At 35.3% G+C, this 20,056-nt stretch overlaps 1 protein-coding gene across 4 annotated transcripts in view; it reads right to left on the minus strand.

The window, feature by feature from the left end:
* The window catches only part of LOC135157288 (ornithine decarboxylase-like), a 22,668-nt gene extending 2,912 nt beyond the window's left edge, over window positions 1-19,756 (minus strand). The window contains exons 1-5 of one of the 4 annotated variants that reach the window (XM_064112390.1): window positions 14,208-14,829; window positions 11,429-11,525; window positions 8,698-8,774; window positions 5,054-5,226; window positions 1,075-1,209 (exon numbers count right to left, since the gene is read on the minus strand). In XM_064112390.1, coding sequence (XP_063968460.1) covers window positions 1,075-1,209; window positions 5,054-5,226; window positions 8,698-8,774; window positions 11,429-11,525; window positions 14,208-14,336 — 611 coding nt within the window. In that variant the 5' untranslated portion in view covers window positions 14,337-14,829. Of the gene's footprint in view, window positions 1-1,074; window positions 1,210-5,053; window positions 5,227-8,697; window positions 8,775-11,428; window positions 11,526-14,207; window positions 14,830-19,656 lie in introns of those variants that run through there. The other 3 variants (XM_064112391.1, XM_064112392.1, XM_064112393.1) reach the window with 3 other exon arrangements.
* Between the last annotated feature and the right edge of the window lie 300 nt (window positions 19,757-20,056).

The raw sequence follows: 20,056 nt of genomic DNA on the forward strand, positions 1-20,056 counted from the left end.
GGAAACAATTATTTTGAGGGGATGGAGTATACACTCCATAAAAATGTTGGGCAACATGCTGTCCACACAACAATTGGTTAAAAAAAAATTATCGAATTCTGGGTAGTTTTAAACCAATAATGTATGCTTCGGGTGAAAACTACACAGTATTGGTTAAAAACTACCCAGAGTTGGATAATTTTTTTTAACCAATTGTTGTGTGGAGTATGTTGCCTAACATTTTTCAGAGTGTAGAGGTATTGTGCACGATGTCCGGAAATATCATGAGCGAGCGATTTCATAAAAATGCTGTTTATTTTTTTTTTCAAATATAAACCTGTTTACTATAGCTTACAGTAGTTATTTAACCATTTCAATCAGGTGTTTAAAATCTGAAACAACAAAGTATAATTTATAATATTGAATTCTAAATAAATCAAGCATGGTGGTATGAACTGTACACAAGTACTGTAAAGTTCAAAAGGGTTGTACAGGTATAAAGTTTTAAACAGCGTTTCACTGTGAAGCTTGGGACAAAATAGTGAATTATTATTGTTCAAGAAACTATAAAATGGAAAACGTCATGACTATGAAATTATCATTGCTTCAAGAAACTATAAAATGGGAAATGTTATGACTAAGAAATTAAAATGTTTTTTTTATTGAAAAAAAATCCCCTCCACAACCACAATCTACCCTTAATGAATATTAAGTTGGCAAGAGAAGGGGGGTGGGTTGTTATCGGCTCGGCGCCTGCACCAGTAGGCCTCCTACGCCTCTACTTAAAAATGTACATTGTAAAAGGAGAAAGAGAAAGAGAGAGAGAGAGAAAGAGGGGGAGCAAAAGGAAATCACTTCTGCTGAACAAATTCTTTCGAATTTTTTAACATAGTTTTGTTATTATGTTCGGGGTATATTTTACAATACGTGGAGGATGAAATCAAACAAGAATGAATGATAACATTAATTTTCGGAATATTACTACGATTCCCAAGTGTATATATTAACAAGGGATAGAATGTGGATTGACTAAACTCCTGTTATCCCTTTCCTTTAATGATTTGCATATCCTGCATGTGGAAATGGCAAGCTTACCTGATTCCTTCAACAGTAAGATCGAGCTTTTTCGCTGCTTTCAAAAGATGGTGAACTTCATGAAGTTGGCAACCAAACTTCACCGATAGAGGGAACACTGCTGTTGTGTCCTCGGCCCATATCCGCAACACCAATCTACCAATTCCGTAAAAAAAGGAAGATATTAATTACTTATTAATAGGTCACTGACGTATAGAAAGGGGCTTGGGGCAAGGCCCTCCGAAATATTCCACCACAAAGAAAAAAATCAGAAAAACACGACAGGCAAAAGGATTAAACATGATATAATTTTAACTTATTTTAAAAATCTATCGTGGAATTAGCCTTCCGTATTTATAGAGTCAACATTTGTGCTCGCTCGTTTCGCTCCTCGCATTTTTCAAGAAATTTTGATTTCTATAACAATGTTTGCCCTGAGATTTGGGGCTTATTACGCGACCGGAAGAAGCGTCAATCATCTTTTGACAATAAGCGGTAAATTATTCGAGTGGTTTATCCCAAATAAGCGGGTGCCCATTCGGCATGTTTGGTGTAATATTGCTTCACGCTCGAATGAAGAGGACCCATGATTTCAAATAAACATGATAGCTTATAAATTATTTGAGTAATATTCAACGTGCACTTAATTTTTTTTGAAAGCTGCCATTCTCAATTATCACAATTTACGACTGTCTCTAATGCTTTTGGGTCGGTGTGTGTTGAAAATATTTTTGACCCTATCTTTTTCAGTTGCCATCGCTGATACGGGTTATATCCAATTTGTCTAATGCCAACTCTTCCAATTGCCAACTCGTCTACTATCATTTGGTCTACCATCGGTTCGTCCACTATCCTCATGGTCTCTTTGCCAGTTCGGCCACTCACCATTTCGTCTAATAACCAGTTAGCCCAATAGCCATTTTGTCCATACATAACATTTGGTCTAATTGGACTCAGTGTTAATTGTGCAAAATGAATGATAATGAAATAGGTATTAGACCAAGAAGTTATGAGACGAAATTGTCATATATAGACGAAATGGTGATTAGACTACATGAAGGTAGACCTTGTGGTTAGTGGACGAGTTGGCAGTAGACAAATTAGCAATTTACCCCTGATATAAGGCATGACGGCCAACTCGGCGATGGAGCTGGAATATATGGTGAAGAGTGTGGGGGAATGGTCTTTAGGCGGGGCGGGGGGGGGGGGGGGTAGTGGGATTACTCCCAAACAGCGTAAGACATTAAGAAATGTTGAAATGAATTTCTTTCGGTTTAAAGACCCTCACTTGTTCATTTGGTACGAGTATAAACTGATGTTAGAACAGACATACAAATCGGTACCATTCCTTTCTTCTAATAATAAATACTCATTCAAAAGGAACAATGAAACAAAGCAAAATACTTAAAATCATAAACATGATACACATGAACTATACAATTTATTGCGATTCCGCGATCCTCGATGACTTGCATGCAAAGGAGCGTAGCCTTTTTATAAGTATGCTTTAGATGGAAAATTAGTAGTTATATCTATAACATCATGAACATGGTATACAATCATGTATACAATTTATTGAGCATATTGAATGACTTTGAATAACTACGAGAAAGCATGGCGATGGAGAATAAATTGCATTTTTAAGTATTGAAATCTGTCGTTACTGCGCAATTAGTATTCAATAACATAACAAACTAAATTTATTATATTCGCGTATTTTTTTTTTTTTTTTTTTTTTTGGGGGGGGGGGGGCAATTCGAAAAAAAATTAATACGCGGAAGTAAATTCTGTGTTTATTGATACAAAGTTGTAACCGTTTTTTTTTTTTAAAAGAAAATCGTTAAATTATGATTTTATGCTGGTGATGTGTTACCCAATATGCCATTCGATCATGCAGTTTGCCTAGTTTGAGCAATTTCAAATTTCAATCAAAAGTGACTTGTATCTTCAGAATGAAGACACTGTAAAAAGGATCACTTTCATTTTTTTATTTTTCATGGTCTTGATGAAGATCAAAAAATTTGCCAGATGAACTACTAAACCGTCATCAAGGATATTGTTTTTCGACTTCCACGTGGCATAGGTGACGCCAAACAAGGATACTTACATGTACATTACATATATATATAAAGATACAAACACGATTGTTTTCTTTTAACTTCCTTTATATTTTTATTTTCTCTTTGATATTTCATTCAACTGTTTATTTTCTTTACCTTCACTTTATTCCCATGGCGCTATTTTGCTTAAATGTACTTTTCGCGGTGCTATTCTTGTTTTTTTTCTTTTTATTGAAATATGTAAAGTATAAACATTGAATAAAAAGTACTGAAAAAAGCTTCACCAATTTGAACTATTTTGAATTGTTTTTTTTTGTTATATATATATATATATATATATATATATATATATATATATATATATATATTGTGAAAGAAATGGATGAAGCGAACAATGGTTGGCGTTGCTTATATCAAGGTTCCCCAAAGCTATCTGCCCTTTGGGAAAATTGGTGATGCCGAAAAAATGTCTCTGCCGGGAATCGAACCCGGGCCCCCAGCTTTGAACGCCGCGGCTAGACGGGTTAGTGGCTAGGCCGACCCCGATCCGATTGACCGTCAGATAGACAGATTTTCGACACTATACCAATTATAATTTTCTTTCACAATATTTAAAATAAAAAAAAGAGTTGCCAAAGCTGTTGTACCATGATGTATAACTTCACACATCTGTATTCTTTCTCCCATACGTGTACTGTATCAAAGGAATAGCTTTGATCCAGCTGAGGCATGGCGGCTTGTCATTGTTCAAAACCCACCTACTCCCGACAAAGAAAATTATAATTGGTATAGTGTCAAAAATCTGTCTATCTGCCGGTCAATCGGATCGGGGTCGGCCTAGCCATTAACCCGTCTCTGTGGTCTAGTGGTTAAGGCACCGGCGTTCAAAGCTGGGGACCCGGGTTCGATTCCCGGCAGAGACATTTTTTCGGCATTACCAATTTTCCAAAGGGCAGATAGCTCTGGGGATCCTTGATTTAAGCTACGCCTACCATTTTTCTCTTCGTCCATTTCTTTCACAATATATATATAATATATACTGAATTTCATTGACATATGATCCCGGCATTATAATTCAAACAGCTAATCTATATACAGGTCATGTGAGTGGGATAAGCCTACTTGTAAACTTGAGTATGAATACGAACTCTAATTATAAATGAATTGCTATAGATTGCTTTATAAACATCTGAACACATTTATCACCATTATTTATTATCAGCATCTGTACGGTACTAAATCAACTTGTTTAGCACACTTGATAAACCCTTAAAAAATCTTACACAAAAAACGTTAAAAAATATTCCGAAGAATTATCGTATATTGTAGGCTAATTGGAAAGTCCTCAATTGACGTAGGTATACAGTCAGATAAAAGAAAATACATTTTTAAAGAAAAAAATCGGGATCGGGGACCCTCGATGGTATACGCCATCATGGATTAGCAATGAGAAAACGGATGACGTCATCTCCCATGAGTCCCTTGAAAATAAGTACTATAATTATTCCAATACCACCATTCCTCGTCAATATTCATCCAGTTTTGTTGAAGATTTACATGAACTTTCTTGATTGATTTGAACTCTTATCAATTGACAAGTGCAAATGAAACTTAGATGTAAGGCATTTCTTTTAACAGATTAAAATGATGTCATCTTGCCAGCAGATTTCTGAAACCACCAGTAAGACCAAGAGAAGATCTGTCAATAAATGTTTATCAGTTTATTGTCCTCCTTATTTTACAAATCTGCCTTGTCATGGCCGTAATCATGGTGGTAGTTAGTATAACAGCATATGGCAGGTATATTAAATGGTGGTAATTCGAAACAAACAAAAAGGAATTTTCCTTTTCAAAATGAAAACTAAGAAGCAAGTTTGAAAAAAAAAACCTGAAAGAAGTGCACCTAAATGTGATAACGTAACATCTTTTGTCGATCTAACCTCGCTTTTGGAAAGACTTCTTTTATTTTGACGAGCTCGTCCTCGTTGTCGAACGTCATGAGTCGGACATCGTTCTCCTTGGCGAACATGAGGTGTGATTTGGCTTTGCATGGGTGTGCATATATGATCCTATTAGGCTGAACGCCTAGATCAAGCACCTGCTGTAACTCCGCCTGGAAGGGGGGGGGGGGGTGAAAAATGAAGGTAACATTTTAGAAAGAAAGAAAGAAAGAAAGAGAGAGAGAGAGAGAAGGAGAGTGAAAAGTCAGTAATTGTAGGACTTGTATTGTCCGTCACTGACACTCCAAGAGGCCTCAAAATCAATTATTTGATGATCATAATAATGATCATAACAATAATAATTACAATAATACTTAATAACAATACCTATACTACTCCTACTACTACTACTACTACTACTACTACAACTACTTCGATTACTTCTATCCTAATGATAATGATAATGAAAGCAATGATAACAGCAATAACAAAATACATAATAATAATAGTAATAATAATAGTTATTATAAGAATACTTAATGATAAGAACAATAATTTAAATAATAATGATAATAATAACAATAATAATGGTACACACTTAAAATGTTGGGCAACATACTGTCCACTGTATTGCGTTATGTATGTTGGCAAAAAAATATATATTCTGAGCAATTATTATCCAATTGAGCAAATCTGTTACCCAATTATCAGTTTTTATCACCCAATTTGGGCAAATTTTAACTAATAGTTGTGTGGACAGTATGTTGCTCAGGGTTGGTTAAAAGTTGGGCATTCTTTTGCCCAACTATTTTAAGAGTGTAATAATAATAACAATTGTGATAATATGGATAATAAATGATAATGATGATCAAGATGAAGATTATTTTAACAAACATGACAATAACAGTAGAGATAATATCGATAATAACAAAATGATGATATATATCATATATTAGTTATATTGATAATAGAAGTGCTCTCTAAAAATATTGGGTAAAAGTGCTCTATGAGGGTAATTATGTGTCCAGGCAACAATGGGCATTTATTTCAGGCATTTTTATTTTTCCAGTGCGATGAAAATTGTGCCCATTCTAAAGTAATTGCTGCTTATTTTTTTTAACCTTACTGGGCAATATGCTTCCCGCATTTGGGTAAAATACAGCCCAAAATTGATTGGACACATATTTACCCTCGTGGTGGTAAACATTTTACCCTAAAGGGATGGTAATTCTGTTTTATTTCATTCATTCCACATGTCATGCATGTACTGGTAAATATGTAGGCCTTCCTCGCGATGTCATCAATAATGATGATGCGGTAAAATAATAAAAACATAAAAACAGTAAAGACAGACAAGCAAATAGATGTATGATCTTCATGAAAAATGATAAGTACCCGCATGGTGATAAACAGTAAAACCATGGACCTACACAGCCCATACGATTATAGAGATCATTTTCAACAATATGCATGTATAGTAATGTTCCTATTCCACAGGGGCCGTGGAACCTGGTTGAAAGTGCTTTAACCCTAATTATCCCTCCTTTCACATGGCAATGGTGTCCAAAAACGTAAAAATTGCCATCAAAATGTGATTTCATGCATGTTGAGCCTCCTCCTGTTTTCAAATTCTGTATTTAAACGAACATCAAACTGGTATAAAGGGAAAGACAGTCTGACGAAAAGTTTATTAAAAAATAGCAGAAAATATAATGAACAACATTGGTGAACGTTTGAGGAAAAATCCATTAAAGATTGAGAAAGCTACTTGATTTTTAAGATTTGATTTGTGACGTCATATACGAGCAGCTGCCCTATTTTGTTGTGTAACATAAAATGAATAAATAATTTTTTAAATGGCTCGTGATGACTTTTTTTCAGGAGCGGATTTGAATGAATTTGTCTGTTGGTATACTAAAGATACAATAAAACCCATTTAATTTACGATACATGGGAGGTTGCTCGCATATGACGTCACAAATAAAAAATATAAATTGAATAACTTAAAAAAAAAATCTTTGATAGAATTTCCTCAAACCTTTACCAGTATTTTTTGTTATTTTTTCTGCTATTTTTACAATAATCTCTTTTTTTGTCAGGGTGCATTTACACTTTAATGTCATTACATTAATTTCTATCCGTTTTAATGTCATTAGATTTTATATGTCTGTCTGTATTACATACAAATTATTCATCGGACCCTCAGTTATAGAAGCTTGCTTTTATGTAGGTCCCATCATATTTCTTTGACTTACACGTAAATCAATAACTGATTAATCATGTTGCTTATATATTTTCCAATTGTCTATAATTTTATATTTTGTATTATCGTTGTTGCTTTCTTTTAACGTGAAACAAAATGTCAAACGAGAAACATAAACATAAATAAAATGAAATGAAAAGAAATAATAGTCGTTCCATGGGATTTGTTCAGTACGAGAGAATGGAAATAGCATTTGAATAGGGAAAAACTTTTAACAACATTTTCTAGTCTCAAAGAAAATAAATAAATTTTCTGAGAGAATTACTAAACTATATTGCATGTAAGTAATATTCTACACAGTAAAAACGTTGTATAAAAATTATGCAATGCTGTTCACTATATGAATCTCACAGTAATTCTTAAACAGTTCAAACACGTGTTTAATTTCTTGAACAACAAAGTTTGATTCTAAGTATTGAACTCTCAATAATTCAAGCAACTACTGTAAGATTCATATAGTAAACATGGTAAATAGCGTTGTATGAAATTTCATACAGTATTTTACTGTGTAAATAGAAGGTTAAAATCAATAATATTCAATAGATCGTGTTTGATATATTAACAGAGCAGTGGCAACAAAATTACAAGTTTTCTTATATTGCTGAGACCGGAGACAACCAATGATCAACCAGTTATCATCCAGATTTATGGGCGTGGGATGACGCATATTTTCAGGTTTATTGCGAAAATCATAAATCGTAATGAGGCCAAGTGTTCGTTTAAGATCGGGGTAAGTATCGGTTAACGCTTTGATTGTTTAATCGTGGTATTAGTGACATTATTTCCCGCTTACAAGTAAATAATTATTTTTTAGTAATTGTCCTATATCATAGCAAACATCAGTTGTCATAGAGGAAAGAATTATACTATTAACATATTAAAAAAAAAGAAATAGAAAAGAAAATTAAACGAAGAATACGTCAATTTCAAATGTTGAAACATTTCCATGAAATTAAATATTAGCATGACAAGGATGCACAGATCATAAGAAGAGAAATGAAATATATACCAAGATTATGAATATTCGAGCTATTTGACAACTGCTTCAGAAGAATAAGTATTAAAAGTGAATAACCCACCGAATGTTATATACATGTACACTGTAGCTGAAATATTCACGATGATAGCACACACAAACACACGCACACATATTTATTTATTTATTTATTCATGTTTTCTTTATAAAAGCAGGGTAGTCCCATTCAAGCCAGATGCCTGCTTTACATATATATATATAATGTTGGCTTGGCTTCGATCCCTGAAATTGAAAGATGTGATGAAGAAATGGAATACCAACACAACCCAGTGTTTTCTCGTAGCAACACAACAATCCCAAATGAATAGAGAATGAACACACATATTTATTACCGTTCATGCCTACCTTGCTCGCACAATCAAAACCAGCTCCAAGTATAGCTAACATTTCTAGTACTCTTCTGTTGGAGTTGCATTTAACAGCTGAAAGAAACGTTTTAACGTACACAATAAGTTATAGAGTATAGAAGTGATGACATCACAATTTTTTTTTTGCATTTGAGCATTTTTTATAACATATTTCGAAAGATCATGATGAAATACCTCCACAAATCAAATTTGTTGGGAATCGGTCCATGGGAGCCTTAGATATTTATTTATTTTATTTATTACGTCTTATTTTACCAGGGTGACTATGTCAGTGGTTCAAACACTGTTATACTTAGAGGCCCTGGAATACAATAACAAAAAATACATTAGAAAACAATTACAGAACATGCACATAAAACTTATTGTCATCTACATTTAGTTCAGTGGAGTGGAATCAGCAACCACATGGTGTCAGGCACGTGAAATTGTTTATTGGTATACTAAAATTGGTTAGAAATATAGATATGTAAGATATATTTTACTGTATTAGGTGAGTTAGTCATTTACTAAAGGAATTTCATGAGGGGCGTTACCTAGTTTTGGGTCACTTTCCAGAATCTTTCAGTAAATGTGTGTTTAGAGGGTGCCTGCCTTACATCATGCGGTAAACGATTCCACTCCAATGCACCAACATGGGAAAAGGCTTGTTTGCCAGAATTTTTCCTTGCTTTTGGTATCAAAAGTCCATCAGTTATTGCAGCTCTGGTTCTGTAACCATGAATAGAATTCGCTTTGTCAAATAAATTGGTCAGGTATTTTGGTGCCTGTCCATTTATAGCGTTGTATACCAGCTTACATCTTTGCATTTTCCACCGATTTTCAATTGATGTCCAGTTCAACTGACTCAAAACATAATCTGTGGAAGTACGTGTACCAACTCCAAGGACAATTCGTGGCATTCTTTTATGTTGTTTCACAAGCGACTCTTTGGTCGCAATTGCACAATTTGACCATGGACCTACTACACTACTGTGTAGTAGGTCCATGATTTGACCAAGCAGTGCTGGAGTAGTCGAACAATGGCAATACCAGAGCATTTGCTAGCATCTTGATACTATCTAGTGGTAAAATTGTTTCAATCTTCTCAATAGAGCTAATCTAGGTCCAATTTTTTTACTAACATGTTGTAAGTGATCCTTCCAATTTAGGGCAGGATCTAAGATTACACCTAAGTATTTGTAGCTGTCTACTTGCAGTACTACATGATTGTCCAAATGTAATGAAAGGGGTCTGTTCGTACTTGCTAATTTCTGGGGTGTTCCAAAAATCATAAATTGTGTCTTAGTGGGGTTTAACCTTAGTCCATTATTATTAACCCAGTTACTGATGTGTTTCAAATCTTTATTAAGTACAGTTTCGAGATCTTCAATTTTCTTTGCACTGTAAAAGATAATAGTATCGTCAGCGTACATCATCACACTACTTTTTGAGGTAACTTTAGGAAGGTCGTTCACCATAATCGAGAATAGGAGGGGTCCGAGTATTGATCCCTGTGGTACCCCAGTTACTATAGTACCCCATGTGGACTCGGCATCCCTTACAATTGTTCTCTGTTTGCGATTGGCTAGGTAGTTAGTAAACCAGGTAAGCTCAGTGCCTCGTATTCCGTATTTAGATAATTTTTGCATCAGAAGTTCATGGTCTACGGAATCGAAGGCCTTGCGAAAGTCTAAAAAAACCATGACCTCATGAATACATAATTAGCCCCATTGAAATCAATGTATCATTGGCCTGGTTCTAACATTTGTAAGGAAACAGGCCAATAATACATGTAAATTGACTTTTATTGGGCTGAGTATGTATTTATGAGATCATATCTTGGGGTCCCAGTGACCGATTCTAACAGAATTTTAGTTGTAGAGGTATTTCATCACGATCTTTCGAAATATGTTATCAAACATGCTAAAATGCAAAAAAAAAGAAGAAAGAAAATTGATGACGTCACACTTCGGTACTCTACATAGCTTGCCCTGACTTTTTTCTCACTATAAACACCGAGACATTTTCACTACGGTACCGCACATGCATCGGAGTGCTGATAGCGAAGACTGTGAGGGGGGGGGGGGGCTCTTGTTCAAAATTATCCGCTGAAGAAAAAAAAATTGGTTATCACTATCCCTGGGAGAAGTGAGGGTGGAAAGAGCAAATTTTGTCATTTTTGTTACACCATGGTTACAGGGTCAGAGATGGTATATGTTTAAAAACATCCCTCACGATTTTTCCCCGGTAAATTTTCATTATACATCTTTGGGTGATTGATGCCTCAGTCATACTTGCCGTGGCCGCCGTGGATTCTAGAATATCTACATCGATTACAGGGTCGCCGCAGAGATTCAAAAAGTGACTGTTGCTGTATACTTTATTTAATTAGATGTAATTATTTCCAAGTTATGCTAGAGCCACACACATGAATCCGATCCAAACCGACCTATGATTATGTCACTGAAAATGAGGTGCCGAGGCCGAGTGGTCTTAGGCGCCTGGCTATACATGGAAAGTCCGGGGTTCGATCCCCGGCCGCGGCACCTATATGCCCGTGAGCAAAGGCATTTAATCTAAAATGCTCTTTTATCGCTTTCAAATAAATGGAAATGCTATTTGCATTATAGGTAACTAGGTGTGCTTAAAAAAAAAAACATAATAATAATAACGTAATAACTTTGGTCGGACTGGAGGCAGTAATTTTCGTTGGTGTGGCTCAGACTTACCATAGAATGGTTGCACATTTGGAAACTCCTGCTTCCATAGGTGGTGCTTCTTCTCCACATCCTTCAGATCTAACACAAAGAAAGGGTCTTCGTCATCCTGAGATCAAACAGAAAGATCATTTATGGAACATTGCAGATGTCTAGGAAGAGGAATTGAGAGAGAGAGAGTGAGAGAGAGAGAGGGAGGGAGAGAGGGAGAAAGAGGGGAGTGGGGGAAGCTAAAATTTTAGAGATTTGAGGGGGGTGTCAATGAATGCCTGGTCTTTGTTAACATCATTCAGAAGCGACTAACTATAAGGCCTATCAAGTGGTAAGTACTAATTGGAAAAGTGGGGGGGGGGGGGGGGATAAAAAGAGTCATGCAAGGAGGGCAGATTTAGCCCCGCTCCGACCAAAAGCGCGAAAGTATGATGTCAAAAATCAGCAAGAAACAAAAGACATTCCATTTTATTCCCGACTGTATATTTTGGTAAGAAGACTATTATTATTTTAGAAGGAGAACCGGGGCAGGGAAAGGACGCTAGGCCAATAGGAAAGACATTACTATTATCATTATTATCATTATTTCCTGCGTGAAGCGCAGGAAAAAGAAAAGGTGCCCCGCTTTGGTCTTTATTCTTTTATTATAGAGAATATGGAGAAAATGCCTTCCCTTTTCCACACTGATTTTCTTTTCCAATCGCTTTTCCTCATGTTTTTTTTTTTTTTTTTTTGGGGGGGGAAGTGAAATGTTCGCATGGCAACGCAGATGAAAATAGTCTAGTGCTAAACGATAATAAAATCGAATTGATGAGACAGATGCTCAGCTAAGGTTCGACATCCAAAATAGCATTAAATTGAACATTGGTTGGAGGTTCTTCATGAGCAATTGAAGAGCCTGAAATGAGAGAGCATGCCATGAATAACCACGATCAATCGTTTTTGTCTCGCCTGCATAGCAGAGCGAGACTATAGGCGCCGCTTTTCCGACGGCGGCGGCGGCGGCGTCAACATCAAATCTTAACCTAAGGTTAAGTTTTTGAAATGACATCATAACTTAGAAAGTATATAGACCTAGTTCATGAAACTTGGACATAAGGTTAATCAAGTATTACTAAATATCCTGCCTGAGTTTCAGGTCACATGACTAAGGTCAAAGGTCATTTAGGGTCAATGAACTTAGACCATGTTGGGAGAATTATTTTCAAAATCTTAACCGAAGATTAAGTTTTTGAAATGACATCATAACTTAAAAAGTATATGAACCTAGTTCATGAAACTTGGGCATAAGGTTAATCAAATATTAGTAAACATCCTGCACCAGTTTCAGGTCACATGACCAAGATCAAAGGTCATTTAGGGTCAATGAACTTTGGTCAAGTTGGGGGTATTTTTTGAATTACTATCATAACTTTGAAAATTTATGGATCTAGTTCATGAAACTTGGACATAAGGTTAATCAAGTATTAGTGAACATCCTTCCTGAGTTCCAGGTCACATGACCAAGGTCAAAGGTAATTTAGGGTCAATGAACTTTGGCCAAGTTGGGGGTATTTGTTGAATTACCTTCATAACTTTGAAAATTTATGGATCTAGTTTATGAAACTTGGACATTAGGTTAATCAAGTACCACTGAATATTCTGTGCGAGTTTCAGGTCACATGACCATGGTCAATGGTCATTTAAGGTCAATGAACTTTGGCCGTGTTGGGGGTCTTTGTTAAATTACCATCCTAACTCTGAAGTTTATGGATCTATTTCATAAAACTTGGGATATAAGAGTAATCAAGTATCACTGAACATCCCCTGTGAGTTTCAGGTCACAAAACCAAGGTCAAAGGTCAGTTAAGGTCAATAAACGTAGGCCACGTTGGGGTAATTGTAGTCTAGATTCTAGACGTCGGTGTACTTGTTATTTCTCTCCCCTTGCTTCATTCTCCCCTGCGCGCCATCCCCAGTGATCGCGCTATCCCCTCTTTCACGATGAGGGTAGGAAATCGTGGGGCTGTTTTCATTTCGGGCGTAGAGGTCGAGGATTGTGTTATTGATCAACTGAAAAGCAGAACAGTCCTGGCAAAGGACTAGGGTAATTGTTGAATTGCCATCATAACTTTGAAAGTTTATGGATAGAGTGAATGAAATGTGGACATGGGTGTAGTTGACAAGTCTTAAGTCACCGTTCAAATGTCATCTATGGTCAATGAACGTGGTATTATGTCATTATATGAAATATATTAAATCGCATAATGCAGGCGAGACTGCCAGAGGCGTTCCACTTGTTAAGTCAGCTTAATACTATATAACCTTCAACTTCAACATAATTATTCTGATACATCTATATTAAAAAGTCCGAATATACTGCCTGGGATCCCGGATCGGGTTCAAATCACTTTTGTCATGGGACTTGGCCATGGCGGATTACTATGTTGTTACTGTTTGTGCACAGAATTGTCAGTGGTCATCAGTCTCCTCATTTGCATACCGATCAGGATGTGCATAAACTGTTTTGTGAAATTAAGCAAAACTTTAAAATGTCTTTCTTATTTTACATCCGATTTTGATGAAATTGTTAGTGTTATGCTTGTTGGATTTTTCTTTTTTTTTATTCAAATCAATTTTTTTTATTGGGATATGGACTTGTCCTTTAAACAATGCACTATCCGAACGAAGGGAACAAGAACAATCATTATGAGAGGCTTGCTTGGTGTCGAAAATGGCATCAGTGGTATATAAAAGAAAGCCTTTTTATTATTGTAAAATCATTACCAAAAAAAACACGCACATAAAAAAATGGGCTTACCTCTCTGGATACATCAACATTGTCCCCATTTATCACATCCTTCATGTATTTTACAATCTTATCATCATTTCTGGCATCCAGTGATCCTTCCTCTTGCAATGTCCGCCCAGCCGAGATGTTTAATCCCATAACTGAAGATTCTTTAACGAAATAATCAACCCCGAAAGTGTCACCGAGGGCACACCCCTGCTTGTAACTTCTCCTACCATTCCCGGAAAAGCTTGAGTGGCGTCGAAATAGAGTTTTGTCGTTTTCTTCTTCAAACAATCCTCGCGCACGGTTGAAGAGGTTATTCCAAAGTCACAGTGCTGTGCTCCAGAATAAACTATATAGGTGTGTTTTGTACGGCCTGCCGACTGACTGAATCACTCGAGTTGAACTTTAAAAAAAATAATTATTTTTTAGAGGAGACATTCGCAATTCGTGTTGCCGGCGTTTCCACTCATGTTTGAAAAAAATCTAAATCTTGCGAAAATATGGCACTCTTACGGCCGCGCAGTCTGTTCTTATGTAAACTGGCCAGGCTCGAATCCCCGATGACATAAAAACAGAGGATATACCAGCGGAAAGATAAAAACCAGATCGTAAATTTGAATTGACATAAATGAGGACGAGGCGGGGGTAAGGTATCCATGTCGCAATTAACCCTGTTAATTGATTAAACATTGACATGCCCATTAATCCTTCATGTCTAGTAGACAGTTGGACATACCGTCACCTATTTCCGTCAAATTATTATGGGTATATGACGTCTACTGAGATGATTACAGGAAACGAACAAATCATACAATTTGTATAAGTTGTAAAATTACCTTGCAATAGTTCTTACCAACGGTGCAGTGAGGTACAAAAATTAGGGGGCAGAAAAGGGCGTAATTTTGTCTTAACAGTGGCAGTTTAGAGATTAGCAAGGCCCAGAAAACTCCGTATCGGCCGGTGGCGGATCCAGAGGGGGGAGGGGGTGCACATCCGGAACGTGCTCCCCCTCCCCTTGAGAGCAGAAACCCTGGATCCGTCACACCGAAACAATAATATAAGTTCAGTTTTGTAGATGAGCGCGTGGAACCTATATGGGAAAATAGTCATTAGATATGATTTTGATATACGTAAATCACTATAGCTGTCCTGAAGTTTACGAAAAACATCAACTTTATACCACTGCCCACGACCAGCAAATTTCATAAACATAATACATTAAATTTTATTCGGGCATAAATTTTGTAGAAGAAGAGGGCTGTCTGTATAGTTAGTGTAAAATTGAAATATTCCATTGATAAAAGCATGGAGCTACTACAGAAAAGGAAGCACTCTCATATAATCTTACAACATATTTTTTCATGAGCAATTTTGTTTAGTTTGATAAAAACAGTTATATGCAAAATAAAGGCGATAATGTAAATGGGTCAATCACACACTATTATACAATAATTTTTTTTTAATATATGATGTAGGAAATATTCAAATGTTTTTCTCAATGTGTTTGAAGAACATATGTCATTATCATTGTTGTAACCTATAATTGCGATCAAATTGCCTGTTTTACGTTCAGCCGTTTGTTCAAATGATCTTGTTAATGTTGATGTGACCTTCGAAAATACAAACCTTCCAACTGCTGATTATAAAAAAAAATCCCCATTCAAAGGCATATTCATCGAGAGTGGGTGTTTGCGAATTTTTACCCTATTCTCAGAATACATGTGTCTCCATTTGTATCTTGATTAAATCATTTGATATACTTACTGAACATTTAAAAACTTCATGGATCTTGTACCATGAACGTAAATTAAATTAAATTTAAGTAAAGTAAAGGAATATAAAGTAAAGTATAACGTGAGATAAGGATGAAGACAAGTGGGTATTTTCTCAAATGGCATGGACAGTGCGACATGGAAGTATAGCAACGTAAAGTTTTTTTTGCAGGAGTTTCTGCATTTTATTCATAAATCAATAACAAATAAAAAAAATTGATAAAATGACAATGACATAAATTAGTACATATTTGCATGACAATCTAAAAGTAAAATAATGTATAAGACTGAAAACTACATAAATGAAGCATGTAAAATAGTAAGGTGGGTAAAAATGCAGGGCCAGCTATAAGCAGGTAATTGCTTGAAACAATAGCAGCCATGAGGGAGGGCAACATGGGAACCGTAATAGGTTATAAATATAATTCGATAAAATGATGTCACGAAATAGAAAGTATGAACGTTTAGATATTTAGTGGGGAGAGTAAAGTAAATAAAATTAAAAATAGTGTATTAAAGTAAAGTGACTCAGAGTAAAAAGTAAAATGAGAAGAAGTGAAGTGATTTGAAAAGGGAATTCAGACAGGTGGTATTTTTTTTGTTGAATAATAATCATGGATTGTTAATCACCGACATGACTGAAGTAAAGCAAAGCAAAGTAAAATTATGTAAAGTTAAGTAAATCAGAGTAAAGTTGAGTGAAGCTGTGAAGTGAAGTTATGTGAAGCTAGATGAAGTGAAATGAAGTAAAGTAAAGTAAAGTGAATCTAACTGAAGCGAAGTGAAGTGAGGAAAGTAAAGTGAAGTAAGATAAAGCGACGTAAAATAAAACTGAAGTAAAGCCAAGTGAGGTGACGTGAAGTAAGGTTGAGGTAAGTGAAGTTAAGTAAAAGTCCAGTAAAAGTAAAAATAAGTGAAGCATAGTGAAGTGAACTGAACATTGTGAATTCAAGCTAGTGATTTGAAGTAACATACTTTAATATTAATCAAAATGAAGTGTGTATAAATAAAGAAGTGTAAAGGAAACTACAAGGTATTATGAAATGCGGTTAATTGGAGTGAACTAAAGTGTAGTGAAGCGAATTGCAGTGAACTTAAATGAGAGTGAAGTAGTCTGCAAGAACAGACTCATATATGATGTACACAAGAAACATAAAAATAATTCTAAGAAGTTATGGTCAGAACTGAATAAGATTCATGGGGTGTCGAAATCTGTGGACCCTGGTTGTAATATTGAATGTAATGAAATGAATGATTTTTTATTGATACTGGTAAGAATATCTCTAAATCATTTTGCAAAGAAAAATTAAAGTGGAATCATCCACCATGTATCTATGAATTCAATTTTCAACCAATTGACTGTTCAAAGATTCTACGTCATTTGGACAATTTGGACTCAAATAGTAACTTAGATATCCTTGACTTTGATACAAAATTATTGAAATTAGCTGCCCCTTTTATTGCCCAATCCTTATGTGACATATTTAACACTAGTTTAGATACGGGAATAGTACCTGCTGACTGGAAAATTGCACGTACGACACCAATTTTCAAAGGTAAGGGTTCAAAAGATGAAAAATCTAATTACCGACCAATCTCAGTCATTAGTCACATCCCCAAAATCATAGAAAAGGAAATACAATCTCAACTACTATCCTACCTTCAAAAGCATGACATGATTAATGTTGATCAATACGCATTTCTTCCGAACCATTCAACAATAACGTGCCTGCATCGTGTCTTAGATGATTTCTATGATGCATTAAATATGAAAGAAATGGTTGCTGCATGCTTTCTAGACATCTCAAAATGTTTTGATTGTGTAGATCATGGACTTCTTCTATTCAAACTCGAAAAATATGGAATTATCAATAATATGCTCACTTGGTTCAAAAACTACTTAAATGATAGACAGCAAGCTGTATTTTCCAAAGGTAAATTATCTAATATTAAAAAGCTTTCAATTGGAGTACCGCAGGGCAGTGTTCTGGCCCCCATCCTGTTCTTAATTTTTATTAATGATATATCTGAATGTATTACTGAAGGTACTTGCAGCATATTTGCTGATGATGTAGTAGTATTTTCCTCTGACAGTAAGTTGGAAGATGTAACAAAGAAATTACAGAAAAGTGTAGACGCCTTAAATGACTGGTATAACCGAAACCGATTACGCATTAATACAAGCAAAACCAAAACAATACTAATTAAATTAAGATCATCTGATACATTGAATATATTCATTAATAATGATCTGATTGAACAGGTAAAGTCTATAAGATATTTAGGCATTGTGATAGATGAAAACCTGAAATGGAATGTATATTTAAGAGAATTATGTAAATCGATTGCCTATAAGATCTACTCTTTAGGCAAGTTGAGTAAATTCCTGAGTTCACATGTACTAAATATCCTGTATAAATGCATAATTCAGCCCTGTATAGACTATGCAATCTCTGTTTGGGGCAACTGTCCAGCAGCCTACAAACTGCCCCTAAACAGATTGCAAAAAAGAGCTGCCAGATATGTATCTGGAATTTCTGACTATCAAATTGCGAGCGGGAATGCATTGATAAATCAACTCTCCTGGCAAACTATTGACCAACGTCGAGATTATTTTCTGGAAATTCTCATGTACAAGTGTATAAGGGGCGTTGCCCCTCCCCGCTTATCAAATGAAATTGAAATGTACTTCGATCGCCATGGCATGAACACTAGGAATGCAAATTCACTAAATGTAGTATTACCCAAACCTAACATATCCTTATTTAAACAATCCTTCAAATATGCCGGAGCAGTAACTTGGAACAAACTCCCGGAAGACATCCAGAATGCCATTTCTGTTGAAAGTTTCAAACATCATTACAAGAAACTTCGCTCAAATATATAAGAATTATTCAACTGTTCTACATTGGTCCATATATATCTGTAGTATTGATACTATTAGCATGATTACCAAATAATACACATCTACTTATTATCGATTATTATGATTTCCTATGAGTATTAATATTGTTACGATTCTTTAAATTGAGACCCATTCCTGTCACTATCGATATATAAAATGTACCTCTTTCCCTTTTCTTCACTTCTTTATCTTACTATGAGATAAATCTTGCTAATTGTTTTTTTTTCTGATGTTTCATTTTTTAGCATTATTTGTATTTTAATCTTTGCTGTTTATAATTACATGTATTCCTAATTATTTGTAATCTTTCCTTTTAATATGTGTATATTTTCTTTATGCAGGACCATTATGTGAAACAGCCTGCGAGCTGATTAATGTTTAATCCTGTTGAAAGATGTTTTAATAAAAAAAAAAAAAAATAAATAAAATATGACACTTTAACCAATAACCGGTCTAGAGTAAAGACTAGAACCCGAAGACTCTGTATGTGTATAGAGTACATAGTTAATCTAGAACACAGTTAATCTAGTCTCCCTACTTCAGACTCTGCACTGTGTGTATTGTGAAAGACAAGGGTCTGTGCCTGCAGATTGGAAGTGATGAGGAGTAAAGTTAGGAGTAAAGAAAGTGACACAAAGTCAGTAAACATGGTAAATTAAATCAAGAAAAGTAAAATGGAGTGAAATGACGAGAAGGAAGGTGAAATAAAGCAAGTAACATCAAAATGTAAAGTAAAATAAAATAAATAAAAGTGCAGTTTGAATAATCAGAAATGAAGAAAATTTCTAATACGAACCACTGTTATCAAGTTGCTTATCAATGTCGACGTCATCGAAGGAAAACAACGGTATGTAAAAAAAAAGAACAGAGAGGGCAAATAAATTCCAGCCTCTTCTCCGAAGCATGCCTTGTAAATCAGTTTTGTAACTGAACCGGACTACCCTCCACTGTTCTTTTTATCGATTTTTTGTTAAATAAAACATGAATAAATAAATAAATAAATAAATAAATGATTTCATGTGGTGTTCATGGTGTTAGATACATTTCTATTCCCCTACCTGCAGTGGCGGACCGTGACCCAGAGGAGACAAAGCATTGGAGGGGCACAGCATTGTTTACAAATAGTGCCCCTCCAATGCTTTGTCTCCTCCGGGTCAGGGTCCGCCACTCCCCCCTTTCATGCCTTTTTTTACCTG

Source organism: Lytechinus pictus, chromosome 17 (genome assembly GCF_037042905.1).
Source record: "Lytechinus pictus isolate F3 Inbred chromosome 17, Lp3.0, whole genome shotgun sequence".
Lineage (NCBI taxonomy): Eukaryota > Metazoa > Echinodermata > Echinoidea > Temnopleuroida > Toxopneustidae > Lytechinus > Lytechinus pictus.